General features: G+C 39.3%; 1 protein-coding gene across 7 annotated transcripts in view; it reads left to right on the top strand.

The window, feature by feature from the left end:
* The window catches only part of USP15 (ubiquitin specific peptidase 15), a 62,017-nt gene that overhangs the window by 23,897 nt on the left and 16,381 nt on the right, over window positions 1-21,739 (top strand). For 3 of the 7 annotated variants that reach the window (XM_048501568.1, XM_048501569.1, XM_048501567.1), the window contains 5 exons: window positions 7,930-8,013; window positions 13,409-13,553; window positions 14,768-14,941; window positions 17,774-17,932; window positions 21,000-21,224. In XM_048501568.1, the coding sequence (XP_048357525.1) occupies window positions 7,930-8,013; window positions 13,409-13,553; window positions 14,768-14,941; window positions 17,774-17,932; window positions 21,000-21,224 (787 nt within the window). Of the gene's footprint in view, window positions 1-7,929; window positions 8,014-8,748; window positions 8,817-12,554; window positions 12,571-13,408; window positions 13,554-14,767; window positions 14,942-17,773; window positions 17,933-20,999; window positions 21,225-21,739 lie in introns of those variants that run through there. The other 4 variants (XM_048501570.1, XM_048501571.1, XM_048501565.1 and 1 more) reach the window with 4 other exon arrangements.

Here is a 21,739-nt window from a genome sequence, read left to right as displayed (position 1 = left end):
TACCTCCCTAAATAATATATTGCTCAGTTATTCTGTTCCAGATCATTTATTCTCTTCACCAATTTTAAATCACGTAACCTTCGGGACTGGATATTCAAAGGGATAACTGTATGGACAGAGATATAATTTTACATTCCAAGTTTGCTCCTGGTATAGTCAATTCCTTAAAAAGGATCATCACAGAGCCCCCCATCTTGGTTGGCATTACTCAGTTTAAGATAAGGAACGCTATGACAGCATTGCGATTTCAAACAATGCCAACAAATTATTTAGAAGGCAGATATGCCAAAATACCAGCTGAACAACGAATTTGTATCTGCAAACAGGAAGTAGAGGATTTACCTCATTATGTTCTGAACTGCCCCCTGTACGCAGAGCCTAGGGCTAAGTTTTTGAATAGTTTTATATCCCTGTCCCAGGTATATTATGACTCAGACAAATTATACCTTCTCCTTGCGGATTTGGATCCCTATATATCCTATAGGGTTGGCCTATTCGCCTTGGCAGCTACAAAGATTCGCTCCAACAATGTAATAAAGCAAATGATCAAACCTAAACTGGTTTAAGTTAGGTGGGAATACAATTCAGACATATTGTAGGGGGGAAAGTGAAAGATTTAGTGTTCAATGATGGATTTTTAGTGAATTTTTTTTCTTTTTTTTCTTACCTGTTGGAATAACAAGTTGGCTCAGAAGTTGTAATGTAACAATATTGTAATACTGTAATGGCCTATGGCTTTCAATAAAATTGATGATGATGAAATATTATTCTGTAAATTGTTATAAATGAAAAAAGGCAATGGAGACCTTTACAAAGGATGCCTCGAACTGGGATCTACTATGAACAACCAGGACCTGCAAGAACCATTTGGGGATAGGGTCTGAATCTGACAGAAAGAGAGGGAGGGAGGAAAAAGAGAGAGAGAGAAGGAGAGGGAATGAGAGAAAGAGAGAAGGAAGAAAGGAGAGAATGAAAGGAAGAAATGAAGGAGAGAGGAAAAGAAAGCAAGAAGGAAAGAAAGAGCATATCAAAGGCATACCAGGCCCTTTCCCTAGCCCCACACGGAGGAGAACTGGAGGTTCCCTTCCCCACTCTCCATCCCCCACTCATCAGCACTGCTCCCAAGAAACAGCAGCAAATCTCACAATACTAGAACCAGGGGTCATACATTGAAAATGCTGGGGGGAAGAATTAGGACTAATAAAAGTAAACACTTCTTCACGCAATGTGTGATTGGATTTGGAATATGGTGCCACAGGTGATGGTGATGGCCTCTAACCTGGTTAGCTTTTTAAAAGGGCTTGGACAATTTTATGGAGGAGAAGTCGATCTATGGCTACCAATCTTGATCCTCCTTGATCTGGGGTTGCAAATGCCTTAGCAGACCAGGTGCTGGGGAGCAGCAGCAGCAGAAAGCCATTGCTTTCACATCCTGCATGTGAGCTTCCAAAGGCATCTGGTGGGCCACTGCAAATAGCAGAGTTCTAGACTAGATGGACTCTGGTCTGATCCAGCAGGCTCTTTCTTATGTTCAGGTTCCACCCCAACCCTCCTCACCTCACTTTCTGAAGTTCTTGCTCTTGCCTCCATGCCAGGCTGCACCTCCCCCAGCCACATCTTGTGCCTCTGCACCTGCCCTTTTATGCCTCTCCCCAGTCAGATTGGCGTCCTAGTGGACTCCCAGTGGAGTGTGCCTTCCCTTCAGCGCCTGGGAGAGCTCCCCATGCTGCTCCTCACACCCACTCAGTGAGCAGCAACCTTTTTATCTGTTTAGCACAGAAATGGAGAGTGCTCACCTGCTTACCCATGCAGTTTTCAGGGAACATTGGTTACATATAATCTAATCACCAATTCACCAATTATAGTATTTTGCAAGATGTACCTTAATACACACTGACATGCATTCATCCCTTTCATAATGAGATTTCATACTGTAGCTTCAGTTTATCACTAATGTTATCCCTACAAAATTATTGTTCATAGAGAGGGGCAGTTGAGTACAGCAATTATTCTGCAAGAGGCTTCTGAAATGCCTACCAATCTGAATATTTCACAACTATCTATTTGAACATGAAGATACTTAGTTCATCATTTTATGAGACTGATAAATGATGTAATAGCCTCAGGAAAATCAGAAAAGAAACTAAGTTTTAGAAAATCAAACATGCAGCCTCACTTTCCAGATTCTTTTCAATCATCATTTCTAGCTATGTATTAATAGAAAAGTCTGCCAAATCTGAGGATACTTCAGTCCAGACACTGGAGAGATGATGGGCAAAACAGATCTTTCCGCAAACCTAAAAATACTGCAGGTTTGCAGGAATATGTAACATCTAAATATAAATATGCGCACGTACATATGGGGTTTTTAAAACCCTCAGAATGATAAGAGGAGTGCCTGTAGATTTAGCAATTTTAAGAGTTTCATCAGTCATTCATTGAGGCTTTTCCTTTCTGTTGGGTACAAGAGTGGTCTGTGCATTGTTTCTTGATAATATGTTGTTTCAGGCTTTAGGGGAGTTTGTTTTGTTTTTCATTCACTTGAACTTAGTGATACATGGTTTACATGGTCTTTTAACTGTTGTTTACATGGTTTTTTAACTCCTCAGAAATGTTGTTTACTGTAGATTGTATTTTGGTACTATGAATATTTTGGTGTTTTTCTTCAGCTTTATTCTAATTTTTAATATTAACAGTTCATTAATAGTACCAGAATCTGCTCCTGGCCTTGTTTTCATGATCTTTACCACAGACTGCTTCTAGTTTTGTTTTACCAGAGAAAATCTTCTGCTTCTGATTACATAATTTGATGTTCTCTATTTGTCATCTGCTGATGTCCATGTGTCCAATTGTCTGTTCAGTTCCCTGAAACTATAAGCACTTACACTGGCTGCTGAAACAGATGGACTAAGCAAAGCTGCCTGTTGTTACCTCTTCTGTTTGTGGTTTCAGTAGAACCTCTGATTATACTTATTTGGCAAAATCAAAATAGAGAAACGTTTTAAACCTCATTTCTGATTTCTGATGACATGGCATTTGGAAAATGCTTAAGAAGCAATTAAAATACTGAATAAATTTGGAGAGATAGAAGTGCAGTGCCATTTATGATAAATCAGAAACGCTCATACTTAATAGATAATAGGAGCATTCTAGCTTTTAAAGTAAATGGGAGCCTGAGAAAGGGCCTTTTCACTTGTGGCACCAAAATGTATGCATTCCGTCGTCATGGAAATTCGCCTGTTATCTTCTGTCAGCGTCTTCTGCCTGCAAGTGAAGTCTTTTTTTGTTTTGTCTGGAATTCCCTCCCTGATTCTCTCTGGTTTTCTTTCCATTCTTTTGTCTGTCTGTTTTGATTGTTTTGTATATATCTACTAGCAGGCCCGGCCACGCGTTGCTGTGGCAATTGTCCTTCTCATCACAGTCCGCAACCCACACAGATGTCCATGCAGATCCAATGATCCCCAACATAGCCTTTTGGGGTGGTCAAATAGAATCCCTCTTTCCCTTTTCAATGCACATCATTATATGGTGCTGTCTTGATTTTTAATATAAGGTAACCCTTCCCATTCCACAATGGACCTGTCCAGAGTGTGAATCCCGCTGTCCATGAGGCTGGTTGACACGCACAGTCCTGGCTTGGGTAAGGCAGAACTAGGGCAAGAAGGCTATCCCAGTCAGGCAGCAGAGGCAGGGTGGTGAGGCGCTCAGATCAAGGCCAGCTCCCTGGGTTCTTAAAGGGCCATGTTCAAAAGAAGCGGAGCCAGTAGTGTTGGTTCGCCCCACCCCGCGGATTTTCTTAGAAGAAAAAGGCAAACTCCAGCTCGCTTTTAGTAAAAGAGAGCAGTGGCGAATATGGGTGAGGAAGTGGGTAAGTGGTGGTTGGATGTGAGGGAGGGCAGAGTGAGCTGGATGTGGATGAGAGTATGTGTGTTGTGTGGTAGCAGTGGGTGAGGCACAGAGAGTGAAAGTTACCTGCATGTGTGTGTGGGGGGGAACCCCACCTGACGTCTCACATGGCAAAGTGTGTATGTGTTTCACTTCCACTCGTATTACCTACCAGTATTGCCTATGTACTGTTTTCACTGCTCATCTCTGCCCATCTGCACGAACATTCTAATCCCTCAGGCCATAGACAGACAGGCTGCATGAACATTCTAAGGGTGACTGTTAAACAGAGGCAGCTTCATGGCCTGGTGCACCAGGAAAAAGACGTTTTACCTGGCTCAGGTATGGACTTTCGGTGGTTTGAAGGTCCAAGTACCTGCCAGCAACAGGGAGGGACGTCCTGTGAAAATTTGGGGGCGATCCATCCAGCAGCTTCTGAGGGACACCAACAGGGACAAACACACTGTTAGATTTTTATGTATATAGAGACATACTTTTACTTGTTTTAATTTTTTTTGGTTTGCTTCCTTGGAACCCTAAGTTGAAAAGCAGCCTAAAAATGTTTCAAATAAGATAAATAAAACGTTGGTCTTTGCTTTCTTTTTCCTGGGTCATTTAACAAATTGTTCTGATGCTAAAGTAGTCAAATTGATCTTGGTTGTTATTGAACTATTGAAGTTAGTAACTCATGGGGTGATTTTCATTTTATGCTCCCCAATAAAATGCTACTGGAAGTTGGCTCCATGCTAGGTATACATTTTACAAGTTTTATAGACTGTCTCAAAAAAAGATGTTAGTAGGGTTGTATATTCCTTCATCACAGAACTCAGCGTGTTGAAGTCAGCACGGTGAAGTGGTTAAGAGCAGGTGGATTCTAAACTGAAGAACTGGGTTTGATTCCCCATCCCTCCACCTGAGTGGCAGAGGCTTATCTGGTGAACCAGATGTGTTTACACACTCCTACATTCCTGCTGGGTGACCTTGGGCTAGTTCTTTGGAACTCTCTCAGCCCCGCCTCACAGGGTGTCTCCTGTGGGGAAAGGAAAGGAGCTTGCAAACCACCTTGACTCTCCTTACAGGAGAGAAAGGTGAGGTATAAATTCAAACTCTTCTTCTTTGTTATAGAATGCTCCGCCTGGACTCTGGTGCTTACCTAGCCCTCCCCTCCCCATATGTTTGAAAGTTTGAAATTAAAAATACATTTTGGCATTCAAAGTACCATGTTCAAAAATGCACAAAGGAATGATTTTTTGACAAAGCAGTTTGTAAAAATGAATGATATTCGCTCAGAACTATATTCTAATACAATTTTATCAACTCCTGCATTTCAACTGACTGTTGTAACTTCTTTTTCTGAGACAGAGTATAACTGTATGCATACAAACTTCCTTCATACCATCATACCATCTTTCATCTAGCTCAGTATCACTCACTCTACCTATCATGCTCTTGGCTAAGGCCAAGAAACATCTTTCATAGTATCTGGAATGGGTTGCTTCTCATCCCCAAGTATCAGAGTGAGATTAAGCTGTAAAGTTGTTTGAATTGGCCATAGGATGATAAAATAACATTCTATTAAAAATATCTGTTCTTTGTTGCTAACTTGGATTTATTGTATTTAATTTTTGCTTTCCGGTAGGTGGGTGGGGAGGAGGTGATATTTTAAGATAGTTTGAGTCCACATGGAGTACCCAAATATATATATGAAGGATTGTACTCTCATGTTATATCTCAAGAACAGCACTTGTCTAGTTACCTTTATTACAGTTTGTCATTTGTTTCAGGATTATAAAGTGGTGTTTTGCTACTGGGGGAGGGGTGGAATGTGTCATGACCATCTCTGTTTCAGCTAAATTATATCCTGTGAGTATAAGCATATGAACAAAGTCAAACCATTGGTCCATCTAGCTCAGTAATTCATACACTTATTGTCAGCAGCTCTGCAGACCATGTCAGTGGTCTTTCTTGATACCTGTGATTTGAGATCCTTTACCTGGAGAAGCAAGAGATTGAACCTGAGCAAGCAGCTCAAGTTTTTTGACTACTAAGCCATGGAGAATCAGTGTGTTGTAGTGGTTAAGAGTAGCAGATTCCAATCTGGAGAACTGGGTTTGATTTCTCATATTTCCACATGAATGATGTTCTGATGAACTGGGGTTGTTTCCCCTCTCAAACACATGGGTGACCTTGGGCTAGTCATATTCTCTTAGCACTCTCTCAGTCATCCCCCCCACCTCACAAGGTGTCTGCTTTGCGGAGGGGAAGGGAAAGTGATTGTAAGCAGCTTTGAGACTCCTTACAGTTGAGAAAAGCAGGGTATAAATCCAAACTATTCTTCTGTTCTGTCATTTGAGTCCCAATGTTCTGTAAAACCAGTTTCATAATTATCTGATTTGTTCTGTTTTTTATCCTTGCTTTTCACACGGTACCTGTAGAAATTCTCTGTGGTATCAGGATGTTCTGTATAGCAGGATGTTCATTTTTGCTGACACATTGTAAAACAGGAATGATTGATTATAGCATACACGTGTATGCATGGTTTATAGAACAAAAATGCATATGATGGGTTTTCTGTGATAATAATGTACAGACCTATGGCTTGTCAAACATTGGTTTATGAACCTTTTCAAAGGGATATTATCACTTAGTCATTTAATACTTTTTAATTCTAAAAGGGCACAAAGACAAATTACAAAAAAAATGTTCCCAGATATCTATGGTGATAGGTCTTTCATAGATGAAAGTCTTAGTTTATGAGAATCTTGTTATATGTGAAGGCTTGGAGGAAGACAGTTGCAACTGAATAAAATAATGTAAACCGGCACTTAGAATCAAAAGTGACTGTTGATTGAAAGAATTTCATTCTTTCATGTTGAATGAAAGAATTAGTATGTGATTATTGCATAACATTTTGATAGCTCTCTTGATGAATGGTAACATTTGTGTTGGTCTAGATATGTCAGTGAATGGTATTGGTTGATTCAAGGCACTCAGTTTTTGATACTATTATGGTTTGATAGATCGAATTGATTTGTTTAGAGTGACTGATACTTTAAATATTGAGTACTAAAAACAAACGGGTTCTGATTATTTCCTGTTAGCCAGGAAAAAAATCACTATTTTATCTTAATTGGCATTATTTATAGTACTGAAAAATGTCATGTTTTTATTTAATAGAAATATATTGTTGTTGTGGACCACAGAATGGAGTGTGTATTTGTTCTAGCAGAATGCATCATCTAGCATATTTGATCAGTTTTTAACTTCATGATGCAAAAGAGCTGGACTAAGGAATAGCTTTTTATCTTTTAAAAGTTTGAATGATAACTATTGGAATATTAAGCATGTATAATCTTTTTGTGAATGTGTGCCTTTTGTCTATTTTTGTTGTTGTTTCTGGAAATATTGCTAAATGTTTGGGGCATTTTCAGAGATTCTTGGAATATCTTGCAATCAGTGCGCTTGTTTTTAACTGGCTTTGCATTCATCATTAAATATGACTTGTGAATACAAATTTTGTTTGAGCCTCTGGTGAAAACACTGAATGTCATATTTCATTAAGTTTTCTGGTTATCGCTGTTTGATTTTAATATGGTTGACTATTCTGCAAAATCTTAGCATTGTAATATTTTATAGTCATTAAAGTGCTATAAAATTGGCTTTAAGAGTGCTTTAACAGCATTAATGTGCTGATGCACTAACTTTGAAAGATGTTAAATGCATCAAAAAGCTTATTTCTGGGAAGGAGAGCCCCATTGTCCGTGATCAAGCACTTTGGTTTTTTTTGGATATAATAATTCTTTACCAATCTTTAATGGTGGCTTTGGATAACTTTATATCAATGCTTTTTCTGTGATGAGATTTAAACCGTTAAAGTGAGATGTTTTTAAAACTGAGGTTGAATCGCTGCTTTATTGCTCTAATCACAAACCTTATTTTTCATACTTATTTACATACATTGTTCATCTCTTAGCTTTTTCTTTTTCATTATTAATTTTGCAATCTCAGCATTTTTATCTAATTTGACATTTTCATATTTTAAAGGTCCCCAGGTGCATCCAATTTTTCAACTTTACCAAAGATCTCTCCATCTCTATCAAATAATTATAACAACATCAACAACGGAAAGTAAGCAACACATCTTAAGAACTTTCAATCATCCAAGTATAATTTAAAAAGAAGATTGTTTTATAATTTTAGATATATAACTTGGATGGATTTCATATTATGCAAATGCAGTGATGCGGAGACTTAATGGTCTAAACTTCAGTGTGCTGAGAAAAACTGAAAGAGGAAGATCTTTTTAACTTTCTTTTTTAGAAGTACCTTGATACTGTAATGTGCAATATCATATCTCCAGCTGATCTGGGATTATTGCATTAAAAATAACGAGAGTAGCCTAATTGGGAAAACATTCATATTTACTGCTCAGGCTCTCTTAGTGTTTGGTAGATTTTGGAGTTTAAGATCAGGTTTTGTGACCTCAGGAAGCATTGAGATCGCACCTCATGGCAAGTAACAGTCCAGTGAAACTCATTCTTCATTTTTTTTAAAAGACATATTCTATACATTTCCCTAACAAATATTTCCATCATAAAGATATAATAAAAGATCTATTGGTTTATCATATTGCTGTCTTAATTTATAAAACATATAATGCGGCTGCTTTTGTTTTCTGCAACCTGCTGCCAATATGAAATGCTTTATTAAATAGTTCTGATAAGGAAAAAGGAATAACAGCAAACAAATGAATCTTTGCTGCTTATTTGTAAAAGCTCACCATGTGGCTATAAATCAAATATGAAAATGTATCAGTATTTTAAAGTAATATAACCACTAAATATTTTATACAATATCTTCCAGTTAAATACTGCATTTATGAGAAGGGAGTTTTCGTAAGGGGTGAAGTGGCACTTGTGTTTCTACTAATTGTGAGTAACCCCAACTCTCTGTTAAACAAATACATGTATTTAACTGTAGTCTATCATACTTTGTGTGTGTGTAATAAATACAGAAAAGTATATAAGCAACTAGAGAAAATTGATTATACCTTTTAATAGAATACTGATAGTTTTTCATTAGAGTACTGCTAATTGAAAATGAAAACATTGAAACTATGTGACAGTCACCACGTATTTAAAACTGGTTTTAAAATTGTAAATTATCAGATCAACAGAATTCTTGTACAAAATGGCAGGGTGGAGAGTGTAGCTATGTATGTTTCACGGAACTGTCCAACAACTGACAGTCAGTTATCCCTTTTGTTTTTTCAAATTTCAAGTTACAATTCCTTTTACAAAGAAGGACTTTAGGGTTTGTTTTTAATTTCAAATGTAAGCTTTCACTTTAAACTTTTAAGGATCTCCTGGGGATCACTTTAATCTTTTAATGACTATTCCCATAGGCCCTCTGATTTTCAAAAATAATTTTTAGTGGGCATTACTGGGAAATGTGTTGGATGGGGGACCAACAGACCCCTCTTTATGTGTAGAATTCCTGATGTACACAGCCAGAAGGTCAGCCACTTTGGTTTCCCATTGGGGACAAAGGCACCGTGTAAATAAAGTAATTAATAAGCATTTCCTCTGTTGAAACAATATTTTCTGTATTTATATTCCTTAGATATATTCGCATGGATTTATCACTGATAGAACATTCCATTGCACTCTGATTTCCATTTACAGCTGTAATGTTTAGGACTGGGTGTCACATACACTTTGTGAATCTCTTCCCCCCCCCCCCCCCTAGAATTCTTGAAACTATGATATCATGGAGACTGGTTTTGTCTACTTGGTATTATGGATTACAAAAAATCTCAGACGTGAAATATACATTTTAGCTTTTAACTAGAAGAAGTCAAAGACATGTGCAACAGCTGATGTACATAGACTTTGAACCTTCTTATTTCTAAAAGACATACAGGAATCTTCTGAATATGTTATAGATCTATGTACTACATCAGCACACAGTTGCATTTTTCTAAATGTATTCAATAGTGAGCAACTACAATATTTTTTTCATAGATGTGATTTCTACAATAATGATAATGAACACATGATTAACTGTTTTAATTAGGATGACATGGTTATTAAGATAATTTTACTTCAAAGTAAAATGAGATTTTTTTTTTGACAAGCAACAGCAGAGGCCTGTAAGAAATAAAAGGAACTTTTATGTGAAATATTATAGGACATCTTTTTTTGAGCAACACAGGAAAAAGGATTGGTAAAAATAACTTCTGCTTAAAGCCACCTTAAGAGCCCTGGTTCCTGACTTGCATACTTTCCTCATTTGTAAATCTACAGCAGTGTTCATTTTACCAAACATCTCTTATGATTATCATTGTCATTAATAACATTGATATTCCCATATTTCAGTCTGATTTAATCTTTTTATAAAAGAGATTGAGGCTCCCCATCAACTTCTTTTCATACTCCAAAACTCTCTGCTTTCAAGACCATTGTAACATTTGTATCCCATTTGCCAGAAGCCATTGTTCTATTTCAATATTATACTTGTGAGCACCCTTGTGCATTGCAAGTGCTTTCCCATGAATGAAAATTCTAATGTTTTAGTCAATAATGTTTCATATTAAGGATGAGAAAAAGGAAGGGTTTAAATTCTGGATTACATGACATTTTATTGTATACAATTGAAATACAGATTTGAAGTTCAAATTGTGTGGGCAAAAGCAGGTGGGGACTATGTCTATAGATAAGAGCCAAGTCTTCTAAAATTCCGTCCCTATCCTATGAAATAAACAAGTATGCTGACCCATCTATATGTAGCCTCCTCATGCTGATATTGCACTTAACCAGGCTACTGATATTAGATAAGTTCATGCTATGTGCATGACTAGTTCATTTAAATATGATGGATTGTATATGATTTATAGTAAATGGCTTATCAGTGTCTCACCTTTTTTGGTCTTCTGCGTTCTTTGGTGATTGAAGTGCTTTCCTATAAAAACAAGTGAGACTGTCTAAGAAATACTTTTTTATGATTTTTTATATATTTTAAAACAAAAAGAAAGCCACTCTTCTATTTTCTGTCAGAGAGAGTAGAAAAGCCTTCCAAATTATATTAACTGAGGTGGTACTGCTGTTTCAATTTTGTATACCTGCTAATATAGTAGCATAATGGATTTATTCTTTATTTTAAGGTAGCAAAACACTGTTGTTCATCATAACTCTTAGCAAAGGTTGTGTGTGCTGCAATGTATGCATACAACTCACATTATTTATGAAGTCTTTCTGTCAGAAATCTTTATATGTGCACCTTCATTCTACAAGGTTGAAAGGGCTGCTTGGCTGTAATTCTGATTTCAGTTACATGTGCAAATCACATTTGCTCTTTCTGATGCTTTCACTCAGTCTGGTATTTGCTTTTCAAAAATGTGCACTGCAATAATTCAGCCCCCCCTCCCCCAGCATAAACCAATGTACTAAAACTAGATGTGGAACATTAATAAAAACTTCTCATAGAAAAGCAAGACTGGAAAAATACACTTCAGGTTTTACTGGGAGCTACTGTGGTTTAGTGATTAAGCGTGTCGGACTAGTATCTGGGAGACACAGGATCCCCACTCGTGACATGGAAGCTCACTGAATGACCTTGGGGTAGTCACACTCAGCCTAACCTACCTCACATGGTTGTTGTAATGATACAGTGGAGGAGAACAGAACTATGTAAGCTGATTTGGATCCCCATTTTAAACATATGTTTTACATAATGGCTAAAATATGACACTTAGAAATATAACTTTTTCTAAAGACATGGTTGCAACAAAAGTTATGTTAGCTGTTGACCAACCTGTGACTTCATTGGGATATTAGTCTTGTTAAAAATCTGTTATTCTGTTCATTTTATAAGTGAACTACAACAAAACCCCATTCCCATTATCTCTCCCCATTGCTGAGTGAATCATTCACCCCAAAATAAGAAGTCTTTGATAAGGATCTGGGGGCGAAATGCAATTAATTAGCAAACATCTTTTCTGTGTTAGGAGTGTGCTCTTGTCAAAGCGGGCCAATAATAAAAGGATGTTAAATGTTCTGAAACATAGGAGGTTGAATTCAATTAAAAAGATTAGCGTGGGCAAGGTATGAGCTATTTTTGCTGATTCCCCCCTCCTATGGCAGCCCTCCCAACTGTCCACTCAAACTCTTCCTGTCCACCAGGAGCAACGTCTGTAGAGGCATTTCACGCTGCCACAGGAAGAGAGAAGCAGGAATCCCATGTTTTTGTGCCCAGAAATTTTAGACATTGTATTGTATTTAATGTGTGCATTTATTGCCTCTTCAAGCTGCCTTCTGTCTTTTGCTGATTTGACTGGCCCAGTGGTATATCTGAATGTACCAGGCCAGTGACATCAGGGTGGCCTTAGAAATGTTGGCTGTCACCTATAACTAAAATTTCAGTGGGTAGTCATGTTGGTCTACTGTAAAATAGTTAGATTTGAGTCCCGTAGCACTTTGGAGCTCAACTCTTCCTAACATAAATGTGGACTCTGGGACCAAGGGCCTGCAACAAACCAACATGCCAACTCTGCCCGTACATTCATTCTCATGACACAATCACTAATCCTAACACCACCAGCCATATCATCTCTGGTTCACTTGTTCATCTTTCAGGGTTAAACATGCCGTCAAACATCAACAGTACCTTTCCACATCAGACAAACAGGTCAGTTCCTTCATGAAACAATAAATTAACATAAATCCAACATAGAAACTACCACACTCAAAAGCCAGTGGGAGAACATCTTGATTGTTCAGGACATTCTGTTGCTAGCCTGAGTGGCAGACCTTAAACAGATAAGCTTCAAAGGATTATTGTGGAATGAGATTGAATTAATTCACAAATTCAGAACAATGTAATCCTCCCCCTCCGTGAGCAGAGGCATAGGATTCTTATTTAATTATAGATGCTAATTTTCTGTCCCAAAGCATTTCCCTTCTGCTCTAATCAAGCTGATTACAATTGTACCTCTGATCCTGAATTCCTTCTTTGCAACACCCTTTCCACCTTCTGACTTGTTTGTAAGGACTCAGATCTCAATTCCAACTTATATCTGATGAAGGGAATGTTAACTCCTGAAAGTTTATACCCTGGAAATCTTGTTGGTCTCTTAAGGGACTAACTAGAATCTAGCTGTTCTGTAACTAAAGTATAATTCTTCTTTCCCATTCCTAGTTCATTCATTCTTAATTACAGCAGATTGTGAAGGGACAGACTTTGTTGTTCATGGTGCCTAAGCCTGAATTTATGAAATATGAAGAAAGGATGGATATGCTGTGGGTCTACTCTTGCTAATCAAGGGCAGAGAGAGAACAAATCTAGTGGCCTGTTTTAGCCTTGTGCAATGGGTTTGAAGAGGTAATAAGGTGTTGAGAATTTAATTTTATCTGCATAGTCACTTAATTCAGACCACCACTGATTTGCGTCAGTGTGCTTACTACATGTACCAAAATGCTGTCTTAAATCCTGTAACTACATTGTAAAAGTTTTTCTTTTATTTCAGTGTGAAAAACTCAAACTACTGCCTGCCATCATACACTTCTTATAAGAATTATGATTATTCAGAGCCAGGAAGACACAATGAGCAGCCTGGCCTTTGTGGTCTAAGTAACTTGGGGAATACATGTTTTATGAACTCAGCAATTCAGGTAGGTATTTCAGGATTGCATGAAGTTTCTAATAGAATACATTTAATTAATGAATTATTTATTGGAGAGTGAGAACTTCTAGAGGTAAACTATCAAAACTGCAAAATTTTTGCATTGATTTCTATGGGGAAATTAAAGTCTCATCGCTACTCTGGTTACTTCACAGGTTTATAAAGTCAGTGTAAAATCCTAAAATCAGAATCATAGAGTTGAAAGGGACCATACAGGCAGTGACGAAGGGAGGGGGAACTGCGCCCAGGGCATGAGCTGCCCACACCCTCCCTCCTGCCCCTTCCTGCCCCCCCCCGAAACATGACGGCAATTGCAGCGCCAAGGACAAGTTGCCACCGGATGTCCCCATTGCCGCTATGCATCTGCATTCAGGCAATGTAGTCCAACCCCCTGAGGGTTCAGCCTGTAGTATCCCTGACAAGTGTTCCTCTAGCCCAGGGGTGGGCAATTATTTTTTCCATGGGGCCGCATAAGAAACAGAAAATATTGTGGAGGGCCGGGCCAAAAGGCAGCAGGGCGAGCCACTTTTGAAAGCCCCGCAGAAGCCGGCAGCCAAGGCAACCGGCTTCTACGGGGCTTTCAAAGACGCCTTGCTCCCCAGCACGGCAGGGGGGCCAATCAGGGTCATCCGGCGGGCCGGATGTGGCCCCCGGGCCGTATAATGCCCAGGTCTGCTCTAGCCGCTGCTTGAAGACTGCTAGAGAGGAGGAGGCCACCACCTCTTTAGACATCCAGTTCCACTACTTACCCACTTTCAGCCTAAAGAATTTTTTTCCCAATGTCCAGCTGGTACCTTTCCATCAGAAATTTATACCCATTATTGCAAGTCTTATCCTCTGCTGCCAACAGGAACATCTCCCTGCCCTCCTCTAAATGACAAACGTTCAAATACTTTGAGAAAACATAATGTTGGACCCTGTCAAAAGCTTTATTGAAACCCTGTTACGTAAGATAACTGTTTGTATATGGAAGTGCTACCAGAATCCAGCTAGATTTTATTTTATTCTGTTTTTTTAGTCAAAGGGTAATAAAATGGGAAAACTGGTTGGCTACTTGATTGTAGAAAAGCACTTTTGAACTGCGAATTGCTACGTGGGGTGTGTGGAAATAAAATGGAAAGTTGATAGGAAACCATGAAAACAGAGCATGGAGTTAAACATCTAATATGAATGCACATACATTTAACCTACATCCATTTGCAGTGTCTGAGCAACACTCCTCCACTCACAGAATACTTCCTCAATGACAAGTATCAAGAAGAACTGAATCTTGACAATCCATTGGGAATGAGAGGTGAAATTGCCAAATCATATGCAGAGCTCATCAAGCAGATGTGGTCTGGAAAATATAGCTATGTTACTCCAAGGGCATTTAAGGCAAGTATAACTAAGTGGACTTAGAACTACTGAAGACAAAAAAAATTGAAAGGTTGAATCATCTATTTTAAAGTTTCTTGAACTCCAAAATATTCACTTTTTTAAAAAAAATCTTTTTTTTGCTACATTATTTTTTGTTTTAATCTTGAATAGATGTTTGTTTCTACCTGTGACAGTGGTTGTTCTAGCCCTAAACAAAATCATCAAACTCTAGAATTACCCTTAGGGGAAAGGACCTGGTCAAGAGTTCAGCTCCTAGTGATTTTCACGGTAGTCATTTCTTCTTTTTCCAATTTGCGACAATATGAGTATAAACCAATTAATTCTGATAGAAGCATAGGGAACACGAGATGATCAAAGATGGCAGCATGAAAAGAACTAGAAAAACACATTTAAAGCTATGAAAAACATTGAAATAAGCTACTATAAACGTAGGTATGAAACTGAACCCTGGTGCTGGATGTATTTTTATTGTGTTGGGAAGTATCTTTAATGGAGAGGAAATTTATGAACACAATTACTGCTCTTTTCTTAAAACTGTAATTTCCTGTTTGTCAATATCAAAAATATTGTCACTGTTGAGTCTGAAATTTAAGCGTGACAATTAGTTCATGTGGCCTGCATAATTATGTGCTTGCTTTTAAAAAATATGGCAGTTTGCCTCCCCGTTGCCCTCCGTGGGCTGTAATGCCGTCCCTCCTTCCCTCACCTGGGTGGTCTCTGACCCAGTCACTGTTTTATCCACTTGGTCCTGAGGGCCAAAAAGTAACTTAGCCCACAGTTCAGTGGCCCAGCGGGTGCTAACTGCGCCAGCGGGTGCTAACTGCGCCCACCTACACTTGGGAGGGGTGGTCTTAGCAAGCTCCAGGAGCTGACCACCAAGCCCCCCGCTCTCTGTGGCCCTCTTCAGACAGGGACCAGCTTGTATTCCCTCCTGCTTCCCAATCGTCCCCCTTTGTGCTCTCCCCAGGTGTCTCCGTGAGCATTTTCCTGGGTTCTTCCGAATCCTCCCCAGGTGTCTCTCTGACTGTTTCCCTGGGATTCTTTCCTTCACTCCCTAACCCTCCTTCCAGGTTTGGCTCAGTTCCCCACGCTTCCCACCTCATGTCCGTTCCTTCCCCTTTCCCAGGCAACCCTAACAACAACCCCCCTCCTTCTCTTCCCCTTCCTTATATACCTTTCCCCTGATTGTCCATGCCCCCTTCCCAGCTGCTGCACTCGTCCCGTCTTCAGCCAGCTGCCCTGCCCCACCCCAATCACCCTCCCCTCTCTCTGGCCGTTCATTGGCCAGGAAGCCTCCGACCGAGGCTCAGAGGCTTTCAGGCTGGGGTGTGGCTCCCTGCTTCCTGCTCTAGTCCCCGTGGCCGACGCTGGCCTCGTGGGGCCTTTCCCTGCTGGCGGTGGTGGTGTGGGGGACTCCCCTGCGATCTTCAGCGACTTGGAGGTTTCCCTGGCCTTCCCTGCTGCCGCAGCAGTCTCTGATGGTTCTTCCCTGCTTCGGCAGCTGTCCGGGGAGCCGAGGCGGTCTTCGACAGCGTGGGGGTTTCCCTGGCCTTCCCCCCTGCCGCAGCCATTTCTGGCGGCGCGGGGGTTCCCCGGGCCGTTTCGTTAGCTGTCCGGGGAGCAGGGGGGCTTCCCTGTCCACCTGGGCAGTCTGGGCAAGGGCGTTATCCCAGAGGCCGGACAAAAAACTATTTGTATTTTATAAAAGCCTTTTTACTATTTCAGTTTAAAACCATTTTTCCCACCTTACTTTTGAGCTATTACAAGCTTATTCCAAGAAACAAAACTCAATATACTTCGTATAATTTATTCCACCCTTTCTCCTGAGCAATTCAGGGTAAAGATGTTGATGGATCTCTGCTTTTTATGGTGGTTGGTGGATAGCCCCATCCAAAGCCACAGGTGGCCAGGATGGTGCCACTACTGCACTGTCTCACCCCCTGTAGAGGCTCAGGGAAGCAGCATAAATTAAAAACCCTGATCAACCAAACGCCCTCCGTAGGGCTAATGTAGCTATGTCACCTTTTCGGGTGGCATAAGTCCAAGGTCCCAGGCATAGTTTCCAGTCCTAAAGCCTGGGTGAAACCTGACAAAAACCCTAACTTCTGGTTTTCACTATCATGAAGCTGAGGGGCAGCTGGATGTCGCTGCTTTTGCTCCCTGGGCCAGCAGGGTTGCCCTTTACACCAGCAGAGGCAAACGCATTAGCATGAGTACACACCACTCCCCAAAGCTGTTTCTCACACACACACACACACACACACACAGAGAGAGAGAGAGAGAGAGAGAGAGAGAGAGAGATTGGGCCATTAGATAGTGACTGTTTCAAGCACAACCAGAGACCTTCATGACTGAGTGGAGATTTAAACCATGCCTTCCTTGATTCTAGTCCAGCACTGTAACTACACCACAGTGTCATAATTGCTAGTTAACTCTTTCACTTGTATAACAGCAAAGAATGAAATATTTGGTATTATCATTGCTGGTGCAAAAATAGTATTTGTACCAAATATGAAGGCTTTTAAATTGAACTCTGAACTTTAATTGGATTGGCTACAGTGGTCTGTATGCTTGGTACTATCTAGCCTGTGATTGTGCCTTTTATTCCAGGTGCCACCCTTTTTGTTTGAAATGCCTGCCAGTTATGTGAAATGTAGAGGACTTTTCATCCTTTTAATTATTTTCTTTTATTTTATAGTTATTTTCTTCCAGCTTTCATTTTTAATAAAGGTTGTTTTTCTCTTACTGAGTCTATGTCAGTACACACAAGTTGTTTTTTGCATCAAGTTATGTGACATCTGCATTTTAATCTTGTGTTTTCTTTTGTAGACACAGGTTGGACGATTTGCACCACAGTTTTCTGGATATCAGCAGCAAGATTGCCAAGAACTGCTAGCCTTTCTTCTTGATGGTCTGCATGAGGATTTGAATCGAATTAGGAAAAAGCCGTACATTCAATTAAAAGATGCTGATGGAAGACCAGATAAGGTAATGTTTCATTTTAAAGGATCGTTGTGTATTTTTGTGAAATGTTGTCCGTAAATGGAATATTAAAAACAGTCCATCAGTAAGTAAGGGATGTCTGAATATTCTAGAAGTTTCCAGAAAGTATAGAAGCATGGAGGATTGGATTTGCATGTATCTTTCCATGTAACTAATTTCCCCCACCCCTTACTGTGCAATTCTCTGCAGTCCTTCAGCTTGTTGAAGGTATAAAGTTGATGCAGAAATCCATTCAAAAACATTATGGCACACTTAATGAAACACCCCTTTTGATCTACATAGAGTTCCAGTTTATCCAAAGTCTGCACAGACTCTTTCCAAAAATCTAATGTACTGCACTGATTGTTAACCAAAAACTAAACACAAATTGTGTACAACATAGCTATACAAATCAAAACATAAGCCGCTGTACTCTGACTGCTCTTAATAAACAACCAAGAACAGTGTTCTAGTGAAGGTGATTTAATAAAGTTACAAAGTGCAAAAGTGTGACAGTGTAACGTAATGCAGTTGGCAAACATCACTAAGTAGGAAAATGACTTCCACTATACAAGCTCAAATTCCAATATGAGCAAACGAAACCAGGGTTCACACTGTTTAGGTTCCATATGAATTAAATATAGGTACAGTTCAGTAGCAGTTTATAAGGGACATGAGTGTCAAATGTGAAGGAAAGAGGGGTGTGGGCTGCTCTCTTTCCATTAACATTACCAAGAGAACAGAGTTCTTCAAATCCAGATACTCTGAAACTGCTGAGTTTTTGAAGATTTTATTAAAAGGAAATAAAATAAAGGGAAAGTGAAAATAAAAACCAGTTTAAACAAAGCTAAACTAGGCAGTGGTAGACGTTCAGCTTTGGGCAGGTCCCCTTCTAGTCTGAAAACTGAAACCAGAATGATCTGAATCTCCCTCCAATCCCTGTGATCGGAGTTATATGGCCTTTTTTCTCCTTTTGGATGTCAGATCCATCTTCCTGGTCTGACAGGTTGGGTTTTAGAATGTGGTCCTGGGGAATCTAATTTCCTCTGTGGAAACATAAACACAGTTTTATAGCTTTTCTAAGGGGCAAGGGGTCTGTTGCTTATGACCTAGCCCAGGCCATGTCAAAAGACCAAATGGTATGTTCTTCTTCACACCAGACCATGAAGGTAGAGGTAACTATCCTCTGGTCAAAATGTTCCAATGGCTGGAACTTTCTCGTGGTCTCTCTCGGTTAGTTGGTAACCATAAGAACATGATGTGTGACATGCTTTTGAAGAGTCTTTTAGAGAAATTTTGCTGGTACATTATACAAGAGATAAAAAGATGAAGCTACTCCTGTACACCTAGTCCAGCAAGATTTTGCCCCTTGTATAATATATCGGCAAGATATATCTAAAAATGAACTCCTTGAAAGCGTACCACAGATCATGTTCTTATGGTTACCAGCTAAATGGGAAAATCTACGAGAAAGTTCCGGCCATTGGACCATTTTGACGAGAGGACGTTTATGTCCATCTTCATGGCCTGGATGCTCAGGTCCTTTATTAACTGTTACTGAACTGTACCTATATTATTTATATGGAACCTAAACAGTGTAAACTCCAGTTTTGCTTGCTTGCTCATATTGGAATTGGAGCTTGTATAGTGGAAGTCATTTTCTCATTCTTAGCACTGCTTGCCAATTTCATTATATTAAATAAATGCATTATGCACCTTTTCACTTTATTACTTTATTAAATCATCTTCACTAGAACGTTATTCTTAGTTGTTTATTAAGAGCAGTGAGAACAGAGTGACTTATTTTCTGCACTGATTTCATCAATCCAGGCACTCTATTTCTGTGACCAAACTGTAAATTATTTAAACTTTTAAAAGTGTGTTAAAATTAACTAATGAGCCTTTCCCAAATCAATCAGCGTGCAGTAGACTTCTCAAAAGGTCAGCTGTCACCTTCCACAGTTTCTTCGGCAGTGTTCTTTCTTCCACTGGTACTTGAAAGATTTTCCAATTGCTTTGTACACCCTTGCATTTCTCTTCTGCCTTGAGTCATTCGTCATACTGTTGCAGTTCTTGACCAGATTGTAGATAGGGTCGTGCAATCAAAAAGTTTTGTCTTTGTTTGGGTTTGCTTGGGTTTTTTTTTACATGCTTCTTTGTATTTTACATATTCTCAAATATACTGTGGTAATAAATTTGAAGGCAAAGTGGCCACTTCAGCTGGGACTTCTAGTCATCTCCATAATCATAGTTTCTATCTTTAAAAAAAGAGAAAGAACCTTTGTAGGCAGAGAAATACTTTCAGTCCTCTTCATGCACACAGCCGTGACTCATGAGTCACATACATATATTTCATGCATAAGTATATTTTAATAAGTGCCTGTTTCCCTTTGGCAGCATTTCTACTTATTTTTTACACCTGATTTTTTTAGAGTGCTTCAGCTTATTTTTGCAATAGTGTAAGTTGCACCAGCTATTATATAGTATGTGAAGTAGAGGAACACCATGCAAAGTTGTGAGGCCTTGGAGCTATATCTTTTCCTTGTGATATTTTCTCACAGCTAACTTTTATTGAAAGTTTCTTATAACATTATGAAGTTTCCTGTAATAGAGCTTCCTTTTCTCCCCCACACTTCCAAAGTGTGGGGGAAGCTTTGTCCCTGCATTTTAAGAATAAAAACTACTAAGAGCAGGTATCTGACTAAACTTACCTTTCATGCTACTATATGAGGCCCCCACACTTTAGAACAACATGCCCCCTTTGAAACTACTTATGGAAGTGTTTCAGAGAGCAATTTTAAGTAGGTTTACCCAGAATCCTACTTAAGTCTATTAAATAGATCTTACTCCCAGAAAAGTGTCCTTAGGACTGCACTGTTACATAATCAAGCATCTCTGATTGGTACTTCAAGTATGCATTTTTGTCACTGCATGCTTCATTTTCTTTTTCCTGGTGTGTTTTCCAAGTGGCTTGGAATTGTTTGGAATCATGCATACAATCTGCTTATTAATGCATTTAAGAACTGAATAATATTTCATAAACAGTGATGCTTTTATTACTAATGTATTTTAGGTGGTTGCTGAAGAAGCATGGGAGAATCATTTGAAGCGAAATGATTCCATCATTGTAGACATATTTCATGGACTCTTTAAATCAACCTTAGTTTGTCCAGAATGTGCTAAGATCTCTGTAACATTTGATCCCTTTTGCTACTTGACTCTTCCACTACCCATGAAAAAAGAACGCACTTTGGAAGTTTATTTAGTTAGAATGGATCCACTTGCCAAACCTATGCAGGTGAGAAATATGCGCATCACTGTTTCATAATATCTGCATGCATTTAAAATTTTACTCGTTATGTAGCAAAATGTAAAGTGATGCACATAGGGGCAAAAAATCTAAACTTCACATACACACTACAGGGTCAGTGCTATCAGTCACAGACCAGGAAAAGAATTTGGGCGTCTTAGTTGATAGTTCCATGGGAATGTCAACTCAATGCATGGCAGCTGTGAAAAAGGCAAACTCTATGCTGGAGATAATTAGGAAAGGAATTGAGAATAAAACTGCAAAGATTGTCATGCCCTTATATAAAGCAGTGGTGCGATTGCACTTGGAGTACTATGTTCAGTTCTGGTCGCCACATCTCAAAAAGGATGTCGAAGAGATCGAAAAAGTGCAGAGAAGGGCAATGAGGATGATTGAGGGACTGGAGCACCTTCCTCATGAGGAGACGCTGCAGTGTTTGGGACTCTTTAGTTTGGAGAGAAGACGTCTGAGGAGGAATATGATTGAAGTCTATAAAATTATGC

The sequence above is a fragment of the Sphaerodactylus townsendi genome, linkage group LG06, assembly GCF_021028975.2.
Source record: "Sphaerodactylus townsendi isolate TG3544 linkage group LG06, MPM_Stown_v2.3, whole genome shotgun sequence".
In the NCBI taxonomy this organism is placed as follows: domain Eukaryota; kingdom Metazoa; phylum Chordata; class Lepidosauria; order Squamata; family Sphaerodactylidae; genus Sphaerodactylus; species Sphaerodactylus townsendi.
Note: the sequence above shows the minus strand (reverse complement) of the source record. Positions and strands in the feature narration are given on the sequence as shown.